This window comes from Electrona antarctica, assembly GCF_951216825.1.
Source record: "Electrona antarctica genome assembly, chromosome: 4".
Classification (NCBI taxonomy): Eukaryota; Metazoa; Chordata; class Actinopteri; order Myctophiformes; family Myctophidae; genus Electrona; species Electrona antarctica.
This window is the reverse complement of record NC_136809.1, coordinates 13,864,335-13,887,333: the sequence shown is the minus strand read 5'-3', so window position 1 is coordinate 13,887,333 and position 22,999 is coordinate 13,864,335. Positions and strand designations below refer to the sequence as shown.

The 22,999-nt window shown below is 42.1% G+C and overlaps 2 protein-coding genes across 2 annotated transcripts in view; both read left to right on the top strand.

The window, feature by feature from the left end:
• Positions 1-6,765: 6,765 nt before the first annotated feature.
• Positions 6,766-13,105, top strand: dusp5 (dual specificity phosphatase 5). Its single transcript, XM_079499091.1, has 4 exons — positions 6,766-7,206; positions 8,109-8,251; positions 9,420-9,639; positions 12,286-13,105. Exons 1-4 carry the CDS (start codon positions 6,843-6,845, stop codon positions 12,708-12,710), a joined length of 1,152 nt encoding a protein of 383 aa, XP_079355217.1. The 5' UTR covers positions 6,766-6,842; the 3' UTR covers positions 12,711-13,105.
• A 651-nt stretch (positions 13,106-13,756) lies between these two features.
• smc3 (structural maintenance of chromosomes 3) overlaps positions 13,757-22,999 on the top strand; it is a 39,093-nt gene continuing 29,850 nt past the window's right edge. The window contains exons 1-10 of the mRNA XM_079499343.1: positions 13,757-13,917; positions 15,646-15,721; positions 17,136-17,174; positions 17,523-17,590; positions 17,892-17,963; positions 18,633-18,750; positions 19,403-19,578; positions 20,319-20,399; positions 20,882-21,046; positions 22,633-22,754. Of these exons, the coding sequence (XP_079355469.1) occupies positions 13,903-13,917; positions 15,646-15,721; positions 17,136-17,174; positions 17,523-17,590; positions 17,892-17,963; positions 18,633-18,750; positions 19,403-19,578; positions 20,319-20,399; positions 20,882-21,046; positions 22,633-22,754 (932 nt within the window). The 5' untranslated portion in view covers positions 13,757-13,902. The remainder of the gene's footprint in view (positions 13,918-15,645; positions 15,722-17,135; positions 17,175-17,522; positions 17,591-17,891; positions 17,964-18,632; positions 18,751-19,402; positions 19,579-20,318; positions 20,400-20,881; positions 21,047-22,632; positions 22,755-22,999) is intronic.

Below are 22,999 nucleotides of genomic sequence, written 5' to 3'. Positions count from 1 at the left end.
CGTGGAATCCATTGTATCGACCCTGCTACTGAATCTCCGGGCTGCTGGGCATGGTCCATTTTACTCCATTACCACAATTAAACAGGAAGGATGCCCAGGGTATCACAGACTCTTTAGTCACACCATCATGGGTCAGAAGTTGAACATTGGCTCGAGTCTGCTATCATCTGCACCAATTTACTCAGGAAAATCATATGCCTGGAGAATGTTGCATGTATGCATTTCCCCTGGGGTATGGTGTCAAAAGCTTTTTGGTAGTCAATTAGCCTACCTGTTGTTTACTTGTTCTTAACCTGCTATTTTAGCTTGTTTGTTTAATATTATACTGTTAGCACAGTCTACGAAGCATGTCACACCTAGCATGGCTTTCGCCAGACACATCGCCAAGCGTGAGTGAATCCACGTTATCAGTCTGGCCAAAGCTAGGCCACACTCATTTCACTACCCATATTGGATGAGTGAATGACAAATAAAACCTCTTGAATAATCTCATATTCAATCATCAAGGCATAAAAGGAGCTATTTTCCCCTCTGGTAGGGAAAGGAAATGGATGTGTGAATGATATGACACCGAATAACAACAGCCTTCTGTTTGGTGTCTATGATGAGTAAGCACAGCAGATATGAAACATGGAACTAAAATGCAATTTTCTGTTTCTGTTCTGAAGAAGGAGGTGACGTTTCTGCCAGGAAATGTAATTCACAGTCTGTTGCCCATGTACATTTCTAAGATAATCTCCTGGAATATACACAGAAAGCTACATTTGGCAACATATTTGAACTCCAAATAGATTTCATCCTAGATCTTCTTTTGTACAATAATTAGCAGCACAGTAGAAGAGAGCTTTGTATAACTTTATTTATTCTTTACCCTCTCTCCATCCACTTTTGTTTCTCTGTCTCACTATCTCTGTCTCTGTGGGTCTATTGCTTAAGTGCCTGAAAGTGTTATGACAAAGGGAAGAGCAGTGGTTTGGAATCAACGCGTGCGTGCGTGCGTGCGTGCGTGCATGCATGCATGCATGCATGCGTGAAAAAGAAAATAGATATGTGGTGTTGTACAGTGGGGTTAAATGCTAGCTACAGTATAGTAACCAGTGATAACCTGTAATCAAATAGTGATAATTGACCGCTCAGGACCTCCTGACAATATGATTTCTGAAAGCCCCAACTGTTCTACCAAAATGAAGTCTTTCTACATTGCATTTTCAGTAACTAAAACCAATTCCAACCTGGTGTCGTCAGCAGTCATGTTAGGTGAAAGATTAGTAATGCAGTCATTTTTGGGAAACGGTGTCGTGTCACAAGAATCTGGTGGCTCTGTCAGCCAACTGCAGGAAACACCTGTACGGCCGGGGGATGCGTTCTGGCGAGTGCGGCCCATTGTGTTTAGGTTCTTTTTATAAATCCAATGGAAATAGGGCCTTTCTGGACAGGAAGTCACTTGATGCGCTCACATTCTGTACCAACGCAGTCTAGCCAACAATTATTGTCTAGTGTAAACACAAAGATGCATTGACCTGAGCAGAGCACGATAACACCTTGTGAAAGCGCTTGCCAGGAGAAATGTCATAATGCAGTGGTTCTCGATCAAACCTTTTCATTTCAGAAGGACCCCCATAACGTTACAGAACGTTATGGGTCCAGTTTGAACCCCCTCAAGGAACCCTGAGGGTTCCTGGACGGTCTGGACAGGTATGCTATAAACACCACTTAGTGATCACTGTGGGTATAGTTTGTTACACTGATTAATATAGCGAAAATAGGCAAACTACAAGATCTATATAATATAGATCTTGTAGTTTGCCTATTTCTGCTATATTAATCAGTGTTTTTATATATATTATATTATATATATATATATATATATATATATATATATATATATATACTCAAAATAGGGACAAAAGTTTGAAAGTGGTTTTAAGACATGTGGGTAAAATCAGTTAAACGTGGGTTTACCCTGGCCTTCGCTTGTGTGTCCCTATGACCACAAAACACAGGTACAAATACTCCTTTGTCCCTGCCTCGATCCGAGCAGTCAATGCTGCCGGAAGAAGGTCAAAAAACTGATGACGATGATGAAGATGATATTTAGTACCTATAGCTCTTGGCACTTTATGATGATGACACTTTATGATGCTATGATGCCTCACTTTGTTCTTTTTTCCTTATCCTTTTTATCAATTGCACAGATGTGCTCATGCTATGTTGTCCTATATGCTATGTTGTCACATGTCTGTTCTGTACTGTCTTTATGTTACAAACCTCTAAACTGCTGCAAATCCAATTGCCCTCCGCCTCCGGGGACATTAATACAAAACTTGAACTTGATAATTTAGTTATACATGATTTCCCTGAACATACAGTGCATCGGTTTCTCACTGTGAGGACACAACATATAAAACTTGACCCCTTACACTGACCCCAATGTGGCAACATACAAGTCCATAATATTGCTATGCTATATGTATCTGTAACGTAATACTAATTTATGGTCATCACAATAGGACTCTATCTCTGACTCTGAGGAGTCAGTAGGAAGGAGGGGGGGGTTGTAACAAGCTTAAAGCTTGCCTGACAGCTTCCTAAACGTATTAACTATACTGCCAAGCCATGAAGACGCCAAGGAAATCCTATAAGAGACATACAGTATGTATGGAGCCAAGACATAAAGGCAATGGGAAGGGCCAGAAATTGAATGACATTTGAAATGTCCAAAATAGTGTGGTTATGTGAATAAACGGGCTAAGGTTCAATTCAAGACTTTTGCATGGTTAGAGCGGTAATATCACTGCTCCAATAACAAATGTTCAATAAATAAATAGCCTATAGATAGATAGATAGATAGATAGATGAAATGAAATTAAATGATTACTATATTTACCCAGGGTATCTGGGCTAAGCTCAATAACTTGTTTCCAGCCAGGCCCTGCTCATAGAACATTACATCGTAGTGGTTCAATGCCTTGTTCAAGGGCACTTCAGCGGCGGACCGCTGATTCGAACTGGCGACCTTCCGGTATCAAGACCGCTCTGCAATCCGTTCGGCCACCGATAGATAGATAGATAGATAGATAGATAGATAGATAGATAGATAGATAGATAGATGTTGATGCATTAACAACTTGATGTAAATGTAGCAGAGTAGCCTTGCCTGTAGACCAGAAGCCTATTAAGCTAAGCTGGCCAAAGGGGAATCCTTTGACTGAGTGGTAGTTTGATTTCCCCTGAGGGAGATTCTTCTATAGTGTTTAGCTGAAAGGAGAAGAGATACCTGTGTATTCTAGTCGCGAAATAACAGAAATAATAGGAGAAGGGAAATTCCATTTGGTAATGATTATGCTAATTATAATTACGACATTTACATGATGAGTTATTATTATCTACACATCCAATCTGCCCTCTTTGTTTTAACCACTTTCAACCCGCCATTCCTATTCCTTTGAGCATATAATTATAGGCAACGTTTTTCAAACATTTTCAACATTTCTTTTTTTTATTAGTCTGTATTTATGGAACATAGCCTCAATTGCACCTTCTTAAGGGGGGGGATTGTATATATGGTGTTGTGTTGTATGTGTTGTATATATGGAACATAACCTACTGTGAAGCTGTTCACAAAAAGTTTACCTAACTTTGCTACTACAGGGAAAACATGCACATGTACTGATACTATTATTGTTACACTTTGATTGCTCTTTCTTGCACCCTTTATTCTTGTTTGCTGTGGTTTTGTTGTTTCGAATGTTATGCTATCTATGCTGCTGCATTGTCTGTAAGGAAGCCAAAACAAAAATAAGTTTTACTCTCATGTACCTCTACCTGTACACATGATAACAATAAAGTACAGCCTTGAACCTTGAGCATGTGGTACAGTAAAGCATTAAGGATAACACAAAAAGGTCCTGGGGACTTGCTTCCATTGTGGTCCTATGTAGGCCTATTCATTCAATACATCTGTACATCAACATAACATAAAGGAGAAAAAGGAAAAACGGTGGTAGTAAATGACCAAATAAATATCCAACATTGTGAATCTGCAGATTCTACAGCTGTGAGGTTGTAGATCTGCTATATAGCGCCTTTCAAGAGGTGCTGCAAGTACACGTTACACCGAGACAGAAGAAACAGACAAGTAGACAAAAACTATACTAGCTGCCAAAAGCCTTGGAGGTGCTTTTTCAGAGCTGATTTAAATGTGTGCAGACTTCAGAGTTGGGGCAACATGGGCAAGGTGAAATGGTGAATAATCTCTGTCAGGAGAGAGTTCCAGACCATGGGGGCTGCCACACTGAAGGCTCCGTTCTGCATGGGTGGAGACACTGGAGAGGAGACCTGAGGCCATGGTTCCATGAGGGAGGGGGTATGTTGATAGAGGAGGTGAGGTCAGACAGCAGCTAGTTAAGGTCGGGGGGAGGAGGGGGGGAAGCCAGTGTGGGTGTGAGGGCTTACTGTAACTGGTTAACACTGCATAGGCTGAACGGGTGTGGTGGTGGGAAGTACAGGATCAAAGCTAATTGATTACTGGTCTAATGTATTACTGTCTGTCTGCGACCCATTGTTTAGTAGGGCTGACAGACACACTACCAAACTAGAAAAAGTGCCCCTCGGGGCACAGGTCTCCACCAGGCCAGGCCGGGTTATTGTGGCCTCCTGGTGGTGCTATAATAAGCCAATGTGAAAAGGCTGCCATTTCTAATACGCCTTTGATAGCAATCGGATGATTTGAGACATTTCGTTCCAAAAATGTATTTTGCAAAAATCCACCTATTGGTGGCGCTATAACCAATGTGAAAAGGGTGGGATTTATTCCTCAGCCTAGTAGGAAAGTGTGTGAAACATTTCACGTAAATTGCACACTGCATTCATGATTTTTGTTCAAAACGGGCCATTCCTGCAAACTTTGGAAGCAAATGTTAGCCAATTAGGATGTAATATGAAATATCTGACAGATCCGACTTGAGCACATTAGTATAGAGATACTGTGTAACGATTTGCGGGATTTTTGGATAGAATCTGGAGGAGTAATATCAGAAAATGTGTTTTACAAAAGTCTGCGTTCTGGTGGCTCTATAAAAGGCAGATGTGAAAAATGCAGGTCAAAGGTTTTTCCTTGGCCTTTAAGGAGTGTGCATTCAACGTTTCCTGCAGATCGGTGCAGTTATAAGAGGCCGTTCTGGAAAATGTTGGGCAGAGGTTTGTTGTTGGCATCCAGGGAGTGGGTCTCCCCACTCTCCCCGCTCATCAGCTGTGACGTCATCATCCCAGATTAGACTGGCCCATATGGCACGTTGCGCTGCTGTAGGCTACATAATGCACAGACAGCCAGATTCATCAATCTATTCATCTAATGCACAGACAGCCATCATCCATCCATTCATCAATCTATCCACTCCATCAATTCACCATCCATTTCTCAATCCGTCCGCCTCCTGCATTTTAGCAACTATAGACCTGTACGTGCCTGTCTGCCACCGGCCTGTATACTTGAGAACGATGCAACTTGGGAACCCGTTGTCAACTTGTCATAGCACCCTTTTTAACTATCTGTCTGTGTCCCTTTTGTGCCCCTACTGTATATGGAGATCTCTGTATCTGTCTGTCTGCCTCTGTCTGTCTGCCTGTGCCTGAAGAGTGCAAACTGACTGTGAGAAGTGTAGTGGTTTAAGTAATCAATTAGCAGGTGTGGGGTTGCCATGGCTTCACTGCCAGGCTTAAAGGATGGCTGCCCCCTGGGATGCCTATAGGCATAATGCCACATGCAGGGTCCTGGTCCCCGGCCCTTTCTGCCTCAGCCGAATGCTGAATTGGACAGTCAATGACCAGAGGGCATTCCATTGTTTTGTCTGTCCGCCCGCCCGAGTCTGTCACTGACTGGAGCCGTCTGTTGTTTGTGTCATCGCATCTGTCACATATTCTCCCCTCACTTTTTTAAATGCAGTCTCTCCCACACGTCCACGGTATGCCTGCAGAATTATATACAACACACATCTTGTAAAGTTGGTGCATGCGAGGACAAGTTAGATATCTAGGCACAAGTGCAAAAACATAGCCTATAAGTAAACAGACATGCTGTATGTAAACACAACACACACACACGCGCACACGCACACGCACACAGCAGCAGCACCAGCGCTACCACCACCATTAAACATCAAATACAATACTCAGACTCAGAGGTGTAGCCTATTATTGAGCCATGTGTCAAGGGTTAATTGATTGCTTGTCATGTGAGTGCATGCAATGTGACGTTTAAGCCTTTTTAGTCCATTGAGAAGATTATGGCAGCAGATCTAGAGAAGGCCTGTGAAGAATGAGTGTACTATGTAAACTAGGCTATGCTCAGCAGCAGCTCCTCGCCTCGTTTTGTTTTTCTAAATAAATAATCGATTGGTTCTTGACATTGAGGACGAGTTTGCATGGTTGCGCAACACAAAAAAACCCCAAAACAAATGCCTATTAAATGATAATTTTGTAGGTAATCTTCCTCAGAAACACCGATTCTTTGATTTCCTCTAATTGGCTGTGAGTGTGAACACAAACAACATGAAATCGACACGCAATAGACGAGTCGTCTCGCGTCTGATTGATTCAAGCATAGAAAATGTAGGGAGGAGTCGCGCTGCAGTCAACAGTGTGGGCAGGCTTCTACTGTGATCGTGCCTTGCCCTATGTCCATATATGGTTCGTGACGTCACTCACCGGAGGTTCCGTTCACATAAAACCGATCTAGCGGAATCCCCTTGGAGGAAATGAAGGCACAGACACAGACCGGGCGCTGTCTCTGCTTCGGGATTTAAAGTCATTCTTTTTAGGCAATACAACAAACTCCAGTCAAAATGAAAGTCTCAAGCATAGACTGCCGACGTCTTAAGAAAATCATAAGGAAGGAGAGTGGGAGCTGTCTAATTGTGGATTGCCGACCTTATTTTTCGTTCACGAACTCTAATATCAATGGTTCTGTCAATGTCAACTTGAACTCGGTTGTGGTCCGGAGGTCCAGAGGAGGACTGGTGCCTCTTCAATTTATCATCCCAGATGAGAACGACCAGTTTCGGCTTCGGGAGGGGAGGATATCGGCTGTCATAGCTCTGGATGATGGAACACCTCACTTACAAAAGCTGAAAAAGGACAGTATAGCACAAATAGTGATAAATACACTCTCGAATCTAGCCAGTGGGGCCAGCATCTGTTTCCTGAAAGGTGAGATGAGATCCTTAATACATTATATCAAACTATTGAGATATTTTGGGCTAATAATGAGCTGTTCCTGGTGTTTGTTTCAATGATTACTCTCTGACTCTGACAGTTTATTTCGGTGCCACACAAACCACGCAAATTACCAAATATGGACTAATACACGACTACCTCATATGTGAAGCAATTTAATTTATAATGTTGAACTTGGCTTGTAAAAACTAAAAAGTCATCCTAAATATCAATGTTCACATTTCAGAATATCTTCTGACCTACATGGTTATCTAATCAACTCGTTTCGTCAGTACCTTTTTAAACATTAAATTCTAGTTTTTGGGTTTTAGAAGGTAGGCTAATATAGGCCTATACTCTCCTTCAGCATGGGTTGTGTTGGGGTTGGTTATATCAACCATGAGAAATATCCTGCATTTTTCTCTTTCTGTTCTTCGAGAGATAAATGTACTGCGTGCGTCAACGGAGTGGATGACTCAGTGCGCAAGGAGCTTGAGTGAATAAACAAACCGCGTTCCAGACTAGGCCTTTACACTGTTTTCGATACCGATACATTTTAATATAATTTATTTATCCTGTCTTTAATCCACCACAAGCTCCGACTGTGTCAACTCAAAATGCACTCACTTCCTTCTGTACGGAACCGCGACGTCCTCAGGATATTGGCCTAAATGGATTACCGGTGCCTCCGTTGTGGGCACCAGTGATTAATTACGCGTTTATAATCAGGTTATAAAGTCTATAATCCCACACAAGTAACGGTCCGTGTTCAGTGTGTTTCATAAACACATTCACATGACATGGTATCTGGTGTCTGTTTACGAGGGAGATAGAGTTCTTCGTCTTACTTTAATTTAAGGTGTCTTATTTTAATGTTTTCGACCTTTTCTCTGCAGGGGGATATGAGAACTTCCACTCTCAATATCCTGAACTTTGCACTGAGGTAAAAACCACCCTCGACCAGAACGGCACAGAAACCGAGAAAAGAGTCAACATCCACTATGACAAGCTTTCTCACCGCAAACCAGATTATGATCAGGTATGGAAACGGAAACACCCATGTGATGATGTGACATGCAGAGACAGACAGCCCTTCCCACTTTCTCACAGCACCAGTTTGATCAAAACATCTATATGTAATCTTATAAGGAATGTTATTAATGCAATTTTTTCTATAATTTACGTTATATTTATATAAATATACTCAATACACTGTTCTATTAATCATCAGAACATTTTCTCAAAACACATGATATTCTCTGACCTTCACTGCGGCACCACAATTTAAGCTACTTTGCTTCAAAACGGAGTGGCCACTCAAAACCATCTATATCTGACATCAGATGGTCTGTGAGAGAACCACACTCTTTCATCTGTGACCTTTCCTGCGTCTCTGCCACAGCGCAAATGAAAAGCATGTGGCTCATTCGTATCACAAAGAGCTGTTGTGTATGCCTGACATATCATGAGTTATTCTGCGCAAATTGTTTATTTATGGACAAATCCATATCTTGAGATGCATACATCTATAGCGTGCTCTTGTCTCCAGTCAGTGCACATGATGTACTCTGCGTCTGTGGCTTATTTGGATGGTAGGATGGCCAGAGGCACAAGATTATTATATTATAATGTTATACTATGCGATACGAGGTTCAGTATCTTATGGGATATCTGATACAGTAACATAAGTTATGTTACTGTATCAGATATCCCATAATTATTAGCAGTGTGTATGAGAAATACAACAATATGCAAACACAGCAGCAAGATTTGTGAACTGTTGTGACTAAAGAAGGCTAGCCACTGGAATACCAACCAAACCACCCTATAAGGACTACTATATCTGTATCTCTCGTGTAAACAGAGCTGCTAGCTTTAACACATCTTAAATCTGAGCGTTTTTTTATATGCTATTTAATATAACCTGACTCATGTGGCGTCAGGTTAATTTAAATAGTCTTAAAAAAGATCCTGCTATTTGTCCTATTTATTTAAAAAAAAAAAAGCCTTATACCCTGTATAACATGTATATAACGACACAATATGACATATAGCTCTGTTTACAAAATGCTGTACCATTTTCAACAGTTTTTGTTATATTTTGACACTTGCTTTGGCAATGTAAACGTTTTTTTTCTCATGCCAATAAACATCCATTGAATTGAAATATGGGTAGTGAATGATATTTCCTTGTCTTCCTCTCTCAGGGTACGCCCGTGGAGATCCTGCCTTTCCTCTACCTCGGTAGTGCCTACCACGCCTCCAGACAGGACTATCTCAGCGACCTTCACATCACGGCCTTGCTCAACGTTTCGCGCAGGGACCTGCAGCCCACCAAGGGCCACTACAGCTACAAGTGGATCCCTGTGGAGGACAACCACACCGCTGACATCAGCTCCCATTTCCAGGAGGCCATAGAATTCATTGGTGAGTTGAGCGGAATACACATTGATTTGGCAACTGTTGTTTGTTTTCTTGTCACCGACATGCTGGGAAATCATTCATTGTTTTCAGCTTGTTATTTAAATCAACAGCATTGAGGGTTGATTTAATTTACATTCATTAGGGTCTGTTTTTAACACATGTTAAACTATCATAAATAAGAGGTTTCATGTTGTAAGCGAGTATACATAATTTTCCAGATCAAATCTGTAGTTCATCCTCTCTTGCTGTGAAAATAAACAAATCCTCCATAGAGAAGCACTCTTTCCTTGAATTACCTGGGGTAAAATACACAGAAGAGCTGTCAGATAGGGATAGAGAGAGCGAGAGATAACCATAGATAGCTGCGTCTATTTTGAAACACCTCCAGTCTTAAAAATAATCTCCTTGCTTCTCTCGCCTACTGCTCCAAAACAGAGAGCACTCTGAGCTGTCACTATAATCAGTCTATTGACTGCCTCCAATCACTCCCAAGAAATCGAGCAGTCTGCTTTCATTCAGGGAAGCTTTGCTCTTCCCCTCACGTCACCCCCCCCCCCCCCCCCCCCCCCCCCCCCTTCCTCTTTAAGTTTAAAAAAGACGCTCCCATGTCGTCATCGCCTCCGAGGCCTAATCTCGCTCGCTTACTCTTCCGGGTGTGGCCATTAAGTGTGACAAGTTGGTGAGCTGTCTGTTAGTAATGACTGGGTGGAGGAGGAGGTTGGACAAACTGACGCATATAAACACACACACACACACACACACACACACACACACACACACACACACACACACACACACACACACACACACACACACACACACAGTTGGAGGCTGCCTGACACCGTGAAAAAACAACAACAGTGTTGCTCCTATGGTTGCAGGTGCCATTCGTAGATGGCCTTGTGAGATGTGGGTGAAGTATGTGTTACAGAGAAGTGAGAGGGAACTAGAGAGAGAGAGAGGTTGGATAGTGCCAACAAAGATGTACACAGTGCTCGTGGCTATTTTTAGCCAGGCATAGCAGAGTACAAAGTACACCCACGGGGGGCCTTGACTGACCTGTATTGGGTGGCTGCTATTGTTGCTACTGTGCTTTGTTTGGGGGACCAGCCTACATTTAAGGCATATTTGTGAGACAGATGATTATGTAAGGCAACAAATTGCCCCAGTAGCGGCTTTAGCTTTCATGCCGAGTGCAGACAAGGCTTCTAAATGCTATTAACTATGCCAAGTGATTAGAAATCCACCATACATAGAATCCAAGAAAGTCAACCTATCGTCCTATAGTGCATGAAAATAAATCAAAACTGAATAACCTGGTGGTTGTGGTTTTACGACAAATATTGATGTGCTTCTTGAAAAACAGCAGCTGAGGTGTGTTAGGATACAAATGAAATGAGGGTGCAATGGTGCATCATCTAAGGATGGTCATTAAGACACCCACAGCCTCTACTCTCCTTATGTCTCCCCTATGTACAGCATAACTCTCCTCCTCCAGATGTAATATTCATGATTCTTTCATGTCGTGTTTCAGAGGGACTGAGTTGTGAATTTTAGCACTGTACTTTCAGTTTGCTGTGACTCTCAGGGCCATCTGGACAGGCACTTGCTGTGGCATCATGCTGTGTGTGTGTGTGTGTGTGTGTGTGTGTGTGCGTGTGCGGGTGAAATAGCGAGACAGAACTATACATTGAGAGCAACCACTGTGCCTTTGAGAGGTGAAAACCCTCGAATTTGTCAGTGAGCTGAGTTTCTACAGGGAACAGGGGGGGGGGGGGGGGGGGGGGGTGGCAGGAAAGCAGCCGCAGATGCATCGTGACATCTGTAGGGGTGCGCGGTAGCTTATGGAATTAAAGGCACTACTGGTACCTGACAGTAAACAACTGAGCTAATACAGAGATGTCAGGGGCCATATGTATGTGTAGGCATTAGAACACTTAGACAGAGTGTAGGAGTGCTACATCTCTAAATGAGTGCACACATCTGTGCTACAGTGACCTCGCTGCAGCAGTGTCAAGGCAGCACCCCCACAGGCATGTAGGAGAGACATTGTCTCGTGTACAGCAGTTCTCTGTGACTCACATAAACCCCAGGGCTGTGGGACAAATTTATGCTTGTGTGCACATGATGCGTGTGTCCTCGTAAACCGTATAAAATGGATCCGTCTGTCAGTGTGTGTCTGTCAGTGGATATAAAGTCTGCACGGACCCACAAACTAGACATTATAGCTGCACCAGTGTGTCATTGTGTGTGTGTGTGTGTGTGTGTGTGGGCAGTATGACAGGAGAGAGATGAGTGGCATAGCCCTTGAAGGCAGTGTGTGTGGGCCTGATGAAGAGCGGGTGATTAGAGGCACTACGAAAATTGGGTTTTTCATCTTTACTGTCAGTCACAGCTTTAATACTCAGTCTCAATTATATTTTCTCATCCTTTTGACAACCTGTAACTTGATTTTCAAAGTATCACGTTTAAATAGCTTATGTTTGAGGCTAGATTTGATCGTGCATTTTGTCATTCTTCCTGACAAAGCTGAACACTATTATAAATACTGTGAATTATATATCTCATATTTACCTGTCAAGTGTAATTTAATGATATTGTGGGGCAATTCATTAACAATAATATATTCTCTTCTCTTTGCCCTTTCAGATGCCGTGAAGCAATCTGGTGGCAAGGTCCTGGTCCATTGTGAGGCAGGAATCTCCCGTTCACCCACCATCTGTCTGGCCTACATCATGAGGACCCAGAGGATGCAACTGGAAGAGGCTTTTGACATCATCAAAAAGCGCCGCGTACTCATCTCGCCTAATTTCAGCTTCATGGGTCAGCTGTTGCAGTTTGAGTCTGAGATCCTCTCCTCTGCCCCAACCCACCCCTCTACCCCAGAACCTGCTACACCCTGTGCCCCAGAGGCGGCCTCCTTTTTCGCCAATGACTTCACGGCCACTTTCAACACCAATAACTTTGAGCCGTCCGTGTTTACCTTCCCGAACTCTTTCCTGGACCCTCTTCCCTCGCAATCTCCAGCCCACCATCATTTCGAATTGAGCCCAATAATAAGTGCACTGCCTTAAGAGAACTGTGACTGATTGTAGACTTACTTGAAGAAGAAAAGAAGAAGAAAAATATTACAATACTCTTTGTTTGCCTGGTGGTCAAAGAAAAGATATATGTAACAGAGACTGAGAAAGGTCATCATGATCATATTTAATCAAATGGGACAGTCGATCTCAGCCATTGATGCTGTTGGCTTATGTACTGCATTGCAGTGATAAAACCACACAGCAGAGTGATTAAACTGCAATATAAATGCCTTAGATTGATATTGTGATTTTCTTGCCTATTCACAAAGCCAGTCAGGCATTTGAGTCTAATTTATTTTATAATTATTGTCTGTCTGATGTTTTATTTCTTTTTTTTTTTTTTAATTAATGTGGATGTCAATAAATGTTTCCACCTCAATCATTAACTTGTTTTCATGTTCTATTTCTTTGCCACAAATACAATAATAAAGCACTGCACACTAAATAGTTACAGTATATTGAGTATATTGAGTTAAGTAAAGAAAAAATAATTGGACCTGTCAAATAAGTGATATATGGTAAATCAGAGGCAACCTACCGTCTAAAAGAGGCAACAGTGACACCTACAGTGACCTAGAATTAGTAAACTAAGATCCACTATGTTGCTAGATATTATGCTGATTTAAACCAACAACACAGATCTGGAATCTTCATGGGAAGCGAATAGCAACTCTGCGTCCAAATTATTTATTATATTCCATAATAGTACTATTATGGCTCTCAGTCTCTGGTGGCTGGTCATGATGCAGTACTAGTAGTAAGTGATTTTTTTCCCCCGTCCAGTTTGGCGCTCAACGTTTTCACCCAGACCATACCAATTTAAAAACACGGGTGTTAATGATTGAAAACGATTCTTAATGTACCATACAATAACGTACTGAATATGGGCGTAATTTAATAAGACCATTATATGTATATAAAACACTTGGCACAATTCCATATGGTCATACGATTGAAACCCCTGTTGTTAACAGAATGGTATAATCCATTCTTATCCCGCCCCCCGACGCCATTTTCCATGTTGTTGCTCTGTTTTGTGCGAGCAATTCAAATTTTTTAATAAATAATAGTTTCGTCAATTATTCCCGTTATTATGGACAATTAAATTCCCATCTTCTCCAACCGAGAGAAGGGGGGAGTTTATCTCCAAATCGGTATAAGGAAAGTCCCCAATAAAACCAACATGTACATCAAACAGGTAAGCTAACAGCGCATGTTGTGTTCTGTGTATGTTTCTGATTATTATTTCAATACCTACTGATTATTATTTAATCTAATTTTGGACACCAGTATATTTACTGGAATGGAATTATATTTAGTCGGCATTATGTAAACATCGGTGTTGCATAACTTGTATAGTAACATTTTAGCCCGTTAGAAACTCATTATAACGTTGCAGTTGCATTGCTAATGTTGACTTACTGTCCGGTGTCCGCCCCTTTCCTTTCCAATGGTCTGATCCATGAAAGAGCTAGGCGGCTAAGAGGCCAACTCCTCCACTTGTTGTTTTAGTGTTTGTTATTATAATCAACAAACGGAAACTACGGTAGTTGTGTGTAATTAATTAACAAGATAAATAATTTCAGTATTCGTGCATGCTTGTCCGGGTGTCTGTAGAATGTGGTATGCATTGTGCTAGCAAACCAACACAAGGTTAGCGTCTACACAAAGTAAAGCAAAGTTACTATATTTACCCAGGGTAACTGGACTAAACATCAGATACTTTTACAGCCAGGCCCTGCTCATAGAACATTTCATGGTAGTGGTTCAATGCCTTGCTCAAGGGCACTTCAGCGGTGCTAATTTTAACGTGCCGGTCCGGGGATACGAACTGGCGACCTTCCGGTATCAAGACCGCTCCGCAAAACTGTTCGGCCACCGCTGCCACAAAGATTTAACTTAGGCCCCAGTGAGATTTGAACTCACGACCCCTGGTTTACAAGACCAGTGCTCTAACCCCTGAGCTATGGAGCCTGATAACACACAGGCAGCAGCTGTACTCATTCAATAACCTATAATAGTGTAATAGTGCAATAAGATAAATAGTGTAACAAGTGTAATAGTGTAATAAGTGCAATAAGTGTAATAGTGCAATGGTGTCTGTCTGAACAGCATTTGTTTAATGGTGTAGTAGTTAGTGTATGTAGAGACGTGCCTCTGGGTAATACAATAGTTATGTTATAATAATACAATGGTTGTGTCCTCACTCCTCAATGTACACCAGGCACGAAAGAAAGACAAACGATTAGTCACTTATAGCCCCTTTCGTGACCTTATTTACCTGTTTTGTATTTAGGGAAGGAGGTATTTCCAAGTACAAAAAAGGTACTGTAAATAAGGTCCCGAAAGGGGCTAAGAACATTTAGCAGACGCCGGTCGTATCCTGAGCCACTTACAACAAGCAAGGTAAACCAGGAACCTAGCATCAGTCTCTAAACCAGTGGTCCTTGAGGAGGTTTCAGGTGTTCCCCAGTTAAATGATGGAGAGTTGGTAACCAAATGGACCTTATAGATCTTTAACTCTTGAGAGCGCAAAATTAAACCAAATGGAAACTTACGGGGTCAGTTGTTTACCCTCTCGAGAGTTCAATTATTGCATTACTTAATTTACCAAGATTATTTAGAAGATTATTTAGAAACCTACACAATTTGAGAATGTAGTAGAATTGTTATTTTGATCGTTTGCCTGTTCTCCAACGATAACAAAATATTCGTTAGTTTTGGGTCTGAGGCAAAATCTCATCAAATAGTGGTCTAAACATTATGCTATCAAAAATAATTATCTGTACATTGAAACGATAGGATACCAGGAAAACCATAATCTAGCATTTGGGATTGGGAACATAGGAATGACCCCAGTGTAGGAGTGAATTAGGAGTGAAGGCGTGTGTGCTGCTGCTACATCAGTGTTTTATTTGTTCTGCAGGTCATCATCCAGGGGTTCCGAAGTTACAGGGACCAAACTGTTGTAGACCCATTTAGTCCAAAGCATAATGTCATTGGTGAGTGACACCAGCACTGCTGGTCTCGGACAGGAACAAGCTGCAGGTTGAAAAGGCCCTCAGCTCTGAGCTCGGTAGAATCTGCACCTGGCTCACTGATAACAAACTATCTCTACACCTGGGATTCCAAAAATAGTTTTTTATATATTTAAATTAAATATTCTTTAGGGACATGTCCTGTGATCTGAGGCAAACTATCTTTACACCTGGGAAAAACTGAATCCATTCTCTTTGGCTCTATTAGTAATCTCAGCAAGGCAAATGGCTTCTTGGTTAGAGTGGGTGACAATGTTATCACAGGTAAAGATGAAATTACCTACCTAGGTTCCATCCTGGAGGCTAATCTTTCCGGTGATAAAATGGCCACCAACGTAATCAAAAAAGTCAACCATAGAACAAGATTCCTCTACAGGATCTCCTCACTGGTCAACAAAAACACCTTGAAGACCTTAACAGGAGCCCTTGTACAGGGTTTCTTTGACTATGCATGCACCTCCTGGTACCACAGCACCTCAAAGGCCCTTAAAACCAGGCTCCAGACTTCCCAAAACAAACTGGTCAGGCTCCTACTTGATCTAGCCCCCCGAACCCACCTCACCCCTGCCCACTTCGACAGGCTGGAATGGCTTAGGGTCGACGACAGAGTACAGCATCTTGCAATGGGTCTGGTCCACAAGATTCGATACACCACCAAGATACCCATGTACCTGTCTAGATACTTCCTTAATGTTAACGAAGTCCACACCCACAACACCAGAGGGAGTGCAACGAACCATGTACAACCCAGATTCGGCACAAACAAGGGACTAAATTATTTTCGCTCCTATGCCACCAAAATGTGGAACGCCCTACCAACTGTCATTAAGACATGCGAATCCCTTGACTCCTTCAAAACCGCTCTCAAAGGGCACCTACGGATGGCTGCAATTCGAAACTGGCCCCCGTAAAATCTGAATCCCCCCCCCCCGCCCCCCCCCCCTTTTTTCCCCTCACTGTATATATTTATTTTCCCTTTTTACCTCCTTTATGATGAATTCCTGTTCTGTCTATAGAAGTGTCTATTTGTACGTCTCTAAATGTTTTGATGATTTGAACATGGTGGACCCTATTGGAAACAAGTGTAATGCTTAATTGGGTCGTCCACTCACAGTTAACAGCCTTTGTATTGAGTTTGTGCTTGAAATGTACTGTAATTCTGCAAACTGTTAATAAATTATTCAATCAATCAATCTACCTGCACAGCCTTTGTGATCTACTGGTAGATCGCGATCTACCTTTTGGGCACCCCTGATCTAAGCCTTCTGTTGCACAGTGACAATATTATGTTGACATTGTCATGCAGTCACACCTGTAGATGCAGTATTGTTTTGTGTGTGTAATAGTGTTTGTTGTTTGCTTTTCCTGTCGATTACAGTTGGACGAAATGGGTCAGGAAAAAGTAACTTTTTCTACGGTAGGTACTTCCAACATAGAACTAAGATAAATTAGGAATTTGCACTAGATAAAACATCCTTTGTGTTTTGTGTAGTGGTATTGATTGAAAAACAAGGTGGCTCACAACATGATTTAAAATCTTTATTCACAGTGGCAGCAAAACAATTACTAACTTGACAAAGACTGCAATGTGAATATTGAAGCATTCTAAAGTGAGTGGTGAGCCACCTTGGTTTTTCATGATGCTGCTGTTTGCGTTTTGGCTCAGCACCAAAGATGGAGAGACAGAGAGGATGTGCATTATTTTTGTTTTATTTGAATAGTTTTATTGATTTACCTGACCCCTGGTTCTTTTTCTTCTCTTTAGCCATTCAGTTTGTGCTCAGTGATGAGTTCAGCCACCTTCGTCCTGAGCAGCGCCTGGCCTTGCTCCATGTAAGTATAGCCAGCAGTTCCCAAACTGTTTTGGCTGTGCACCCCCTGTTACCTCCTGACCTAGCTGATGCATAATTTCGGGAATATTCGGTGCATCCCTAAATAATTACCCTTTTCATGTCACGCACCCCATAGAGGGGCTCGCACACCACAAGGGGTGCACTCACCACAGTTTGGGAACCCCACTATAGACAAATGTCAAACTCCCACATAATTGTTTTGGATGGTTAACCAATATGATTGTGCATTTGCACAAGACAGAAAAATGTATGCGTTTGTTCATTTTTTGTTTGTTTTCTAGGAGGGAACTGGGCCTCGTGTCATTTCGGCTTTTGTGGAGATTATATTTGACAATTCTGACAACAGGCTGCCGGTAAGATCTTTTAATTTTAATACATCTACTTAAATCTTCTGACGTCTCATAATATTGCCTATTTACTCATACCGGTATATATGCATCTTGCATTTTTAACAATCCATGCCATTCTCAAGATATTCTCGAGAAAAGCTATTATTGCCATTTTAGCCAAACACGAGATTTGATTATTAGTGTTTTTAGTGCTCAGAATGGGATAAAGTACGATGTTGGTAGCTTAATAAAAGACACATTTTCAAATTTTACCTATCATTTTATAATCATGGACAATTTACTTTTCGGTGGGCATGACCTTTGGGCAAGTAGAACATGACCTGTACTTGCCCGATGGGCAGGTGCAACTGAGACCTTAGTGTGTGTGTGTGTGTGTGTGTGTGTGTGTGTGTGTGTGTGTGTGTGTGTGTGTGTGTGTGTGTGTGTGTGTGTGTGTGTGTGTGTGTGTGTGTGTGTGTGTGTGTGTGTGTGTGTGTGTGTGTGTGTGTGTGTGTGTGTGTGTGTGTGTGTGTGTGTGTGTGTACAGTACATAACAATTGTTGATTTACAAGCTTGAAACGCGGTGTGTTGCGAACTTGTAGATAGGCATGCTAGGGAAGTAGGGATCAAGTGACATGGAGCATCCATACAGATACTCATCAGCATGGATTTTGATCTCTTGTTCTGTTGCAGATCAACCAAATGGCAACAGCTCCTGATTCTCAGCGTCTGAAGCTGTTGAGAGAAGTGGCAGGGACCAGGGTGTACGACGAACGCAAAGAGGAAAGCATTTCCCTCATGAAGGAGACAGGTAACAGACATCTTTTAAACAGCATATTTGATCAGCTTAGACGTAATGAATTCACATCTTGCTTACCGTGGTATGTACACACTTGGTACCCTAATTTCTTCCCCTCTGCACCATATCTCTTTCCGTGAGCTTGTAGATCTGCTATCCTGAATGTTTGCGTATTATGCCATGCCCAGCCCAGAACTAAAGGTACATGTGGTAAAAGTACATTCACTTGTTACCAACATCAGTACGTCTATTTAAACCCATTAAAACCGGGAAAGCATCTGTGCTGTTTTAGATTTTAGCTATAGCAACATTATTTTTTCAGAAAACTCTTAGGATCTAGAACAGTGATTCTCAAAAATAGCAGACGTACAAGCTCACAGCACGTCACTTCTTGCCGTGCTAGAGCTGCTATTTCAAAAAAATCTTGAAAGAGCTTGAATTGTTTTTTAACAAGCATCATTTAGCAACACGAGTGCCTGGCACAAAACATTGTCAGATGGCCAAATACATATCATTTTGAGGGTGCTTGGCACAGAAGAATTTAAGAACTAGATTTAGAAGGAATTAGTAGAATCAGCCTCAAGCTGCAGTCTTAGCGGGTTAATCATGCCAACTATTTAGTGGACAGCATACTAATTAAAACAAAACAATGTGTCCTGTCCAGAGGGTAAACGAGAGAAGATCAACGAGCTGCTCAAGTATATCGAGGAGCGTCTGCACACCCTGCAGGACGAGAAGGAGGAGCTGGCTCAGTACCAGAAGTGGGACAAGATGAGGAGGGCCCTAGAGTATACCATCTACAACCAGGAGCTGAACGAGACCCGTGCCAAACTGGATGAGGTAATATTGTACAAAGAACCTTTCCATGATATGGGGGGAGTTAAAACCAGATTTAGGAAATGTTGAAAATGAACTGGCTGTTCACACATTTGATAATCTGCTTCTGTAAATTGTGAAATGAATGGTGCCCACCACGTTAACACCCTGAGCACACAGGACGGAGTTCTCCGCCCTATCAATTAGTAACGCCCGGGGTAGATTATTGATATCAAAACCGATCGCATCGCTCCACAGGCTGGGAGTGCCTGTTGTGATACACTCAATGTTATTTTCCGGTGGGGTGTCATCGAAAATGTCCCCCCCCCATTTTAGCCGACAAGATCGAAAATCTTAAAACGTTAATAACTCTTGATCTAAATCATTCCGTCCAATTATAAGAAAAGATTATGTGTTAGACGGCCCACCGCGGTCCCGTCGCTAGTCGCGTTAGAATTAATCATACCTCCCGTTGTTGCCGATCGCCTCAAGAGTGTTTTGGCTACATCTAGCTACTTCAGCCACATCCGGGATAACATCCGGTCCGTCGCTAAATGTGCTCCGCTGCTATAAATCGCTGGGTGCTATGATTTAATGGATTAAATAACCCCGGGCGTTCGGGGTGTTAATTAATACCATTTGTTTTTGCATTCCAAAATATCCTCGGGGCTCTATCCTTTTTGAGCGGTACTTCCATATAGACTACTAAAATTAATGTTACACAGTATGACCGTAAGACTGCAGTGCTTTTCATTGTTTTTCAGTTGTCTTCAAAGAGAGAGACCTGTGGAGACAAATCCAGACAGCTGCGTGATGCTCAGCAGGATGCCAGGGACAAAGCTGAGGTAAAAGAGTCAATGAACTATGATCCAGGATGTTCAAACCTTTTGACACCACATGTGGGCTGGAAAGGGGGCTTTGGGCCAAAAATGTGTTATGACAAATCATCAAAGCAACCGTTAACTTATTAACTCAGATGTAATCCTGCCAAAATATAAGTAAATATGGATGTAAATATTTGTTTGGGGGGACAGCTGTCCTGGTATTGAGTTCAATCTGGTTTCAGTATTCATATATGATATATTTTCTCTATTATTAAGGTTATTTTTGCAGTGGGGTGGGGCGGGGGTCGCATGACATGGCCAAAGCATTTCCGGGGGACCCCAGCCAAAACGTTGAGAACCCCTGCTCCAGAGTACTATGGGCTATATTGTCATTTGGACCCTTGTAATTGGTTTGTAATGTTTACCTCATCCCTGCTTCACGCCAGCATAGCAATGGTCTTATTTTCTTTCATAAACCTTTAGGCTTATCCCCCGATTTGCAGGAGACGGAGCGTGTCGTGCGAGAGATGAAATCTAAGATCTCGGCCATGAAGGAGGAGAGGGAGCAACTTGGGGCGGAGCGACAGGAGCAGATCAAACAGAGGACCAAGCTGGAGCTGAAGGCTAAGGACCTGCAGGATGAGTTGGCAGGCAACAGTGAACAGAGGGTACGGAAGCCTCCCGTCTGCGTCACTCGGCACAGATGACGCAGCACAAACAGTACAGTCTCCATCTCTGCCCTGCTAACACTTCCCTCATACATCTACGCTATATGTAGAGCGGTCTATTTCTTACTTCTCCGGTGTAATTTGTTTAAATTGCAGTGTGTCATCATCAGAGTTGTATAAGCAATCTGGCTATAATGCTGAATCTGGCCTCCTTTTTGCTACCCTGTCCAGAAACCTTGTTTTCTTCTATTGCTTTAAAATATCTGCTGTTCTTCTCTGATTTCTCTTTACATACCTCTTGTTTGATCTTTACCTTCATAACGTTTTTGCTCTTCTTCACCATCCTCTCTTGTTTGCTTTCCTCGGTCTACTCTACACCTTCTGTTAGCATTTTCACTCCATTGTCATTGTGTCACAGAGAGAAAGTAGTACAACAGTATAATAATTCCACTTTGAGAGAACATTTGAAATTGAAAATAATTATAATTTCATATAATTTCCCCCTTCAGCAAATGGTCAGTCAGTCCTATTATTTAATCGTTTGTTATGATTAATGTTGATCATCAAACCAGCAAAGAATTTGGAAACCAAACTTAAAAAGCAGTAGTGCTGCATAAAAGAATATGAAATTACACTGCTCATAGCAGATTCTTGCTAGCCATCTCCTTTATATATGTTTGTCTGGGCATGAGTTCAAAGGCACAGAGCTGGCACGGGCCATCGGCCGTATGGCTGTGTTACGTGTGAGAGAGGCTACAGTGAAATAGCTAATGGTACATTATGCCTAGTTGGCCCAGCCCACGTGTGAACTCATGGGTCCCAGGAAGGCAGCATGACACACAGGCAGGCTGCTAGGTTGGTTGGATTAGGCCCACCTGGCCAAGGCTGTCTAATGTTGGCTAGGTTTCCTCAACACAGTGAGGAAGGGAGGCACCACAGTGTCATTAGCCCTTAATGCTGCTGGTTTCCATCTGATATGATGGACTCATCTCAGGGCAAAATCGGAATTGGCTCTACGTGTGGGTATTACACACACGTGCATATCTGAAATCGATGGTCTAAAGATAATTCTGATTTTGTGCTGTATATTATGCATTCAATTCAATCTTTATTTCAGTCTCTGATAAACTCTGCATTGTTTTGGGATTCTGTCCAGGAGAAAGACATTATGTATCACCAGATCACTTGTTTACACCACTTGTTTACACCACACCCTTGTAGGACAAAAATGTCAGGGGTCGTAGAAGGCATGGCTGCTGCTCTTTACTTCAAGGGGTAACCTGCTCGTACAATTACTGCAGTTGAAGAGCTTATGTCAAAATGAGCAAAGAATGAGATGTGAACTCCCTCGTAACAGACAGGGATTGTCCCAAAGGACTGAGGCAGCAAGAGTTAAAAAATAAACGATCGTAAACGTAATAAATAGAATCTCACGAAAAAACATTTATCAGATGGGCACAATACTTATTGAACAATATATAAACTCGCAGTGTCAGTCATCCAGTTTGCTTGCTGCAAGACTCATTAACTGACTTTCTCTCAATTTCTCTCCATAACCTGTCCATCCTTTTTACTTCTCCTTCCAGAAACGCCTATTGAAGGAGCGTTTGAAGCTCCTGGAGAAAATTGAGGAGAAGCAGAAGGAGCTGCAGGAGACGGAACCCAAGTTCAACATGGTGAAGGAGAAAGAAGAGCGTGGCATTGCTAGGTAGGGATGACTCACTCACAGCTGCTTTTAACCAGTGGCAAAAGGAAACTAAATGTAAGCCAATGAGTCACTGAATCGGATCACATTTCATATTCAGTTCATATATTAACCACTAGTGGAAATAGCCAATCCACAAGTTGTAGATCTGCTATTTTATACATTTTTTTTGACAATTTACACCTATAATGGCATGGCCAAATTATGGACGCCAGGTTCAACATTGTTAAGGGAAAGATCAGGAGGTG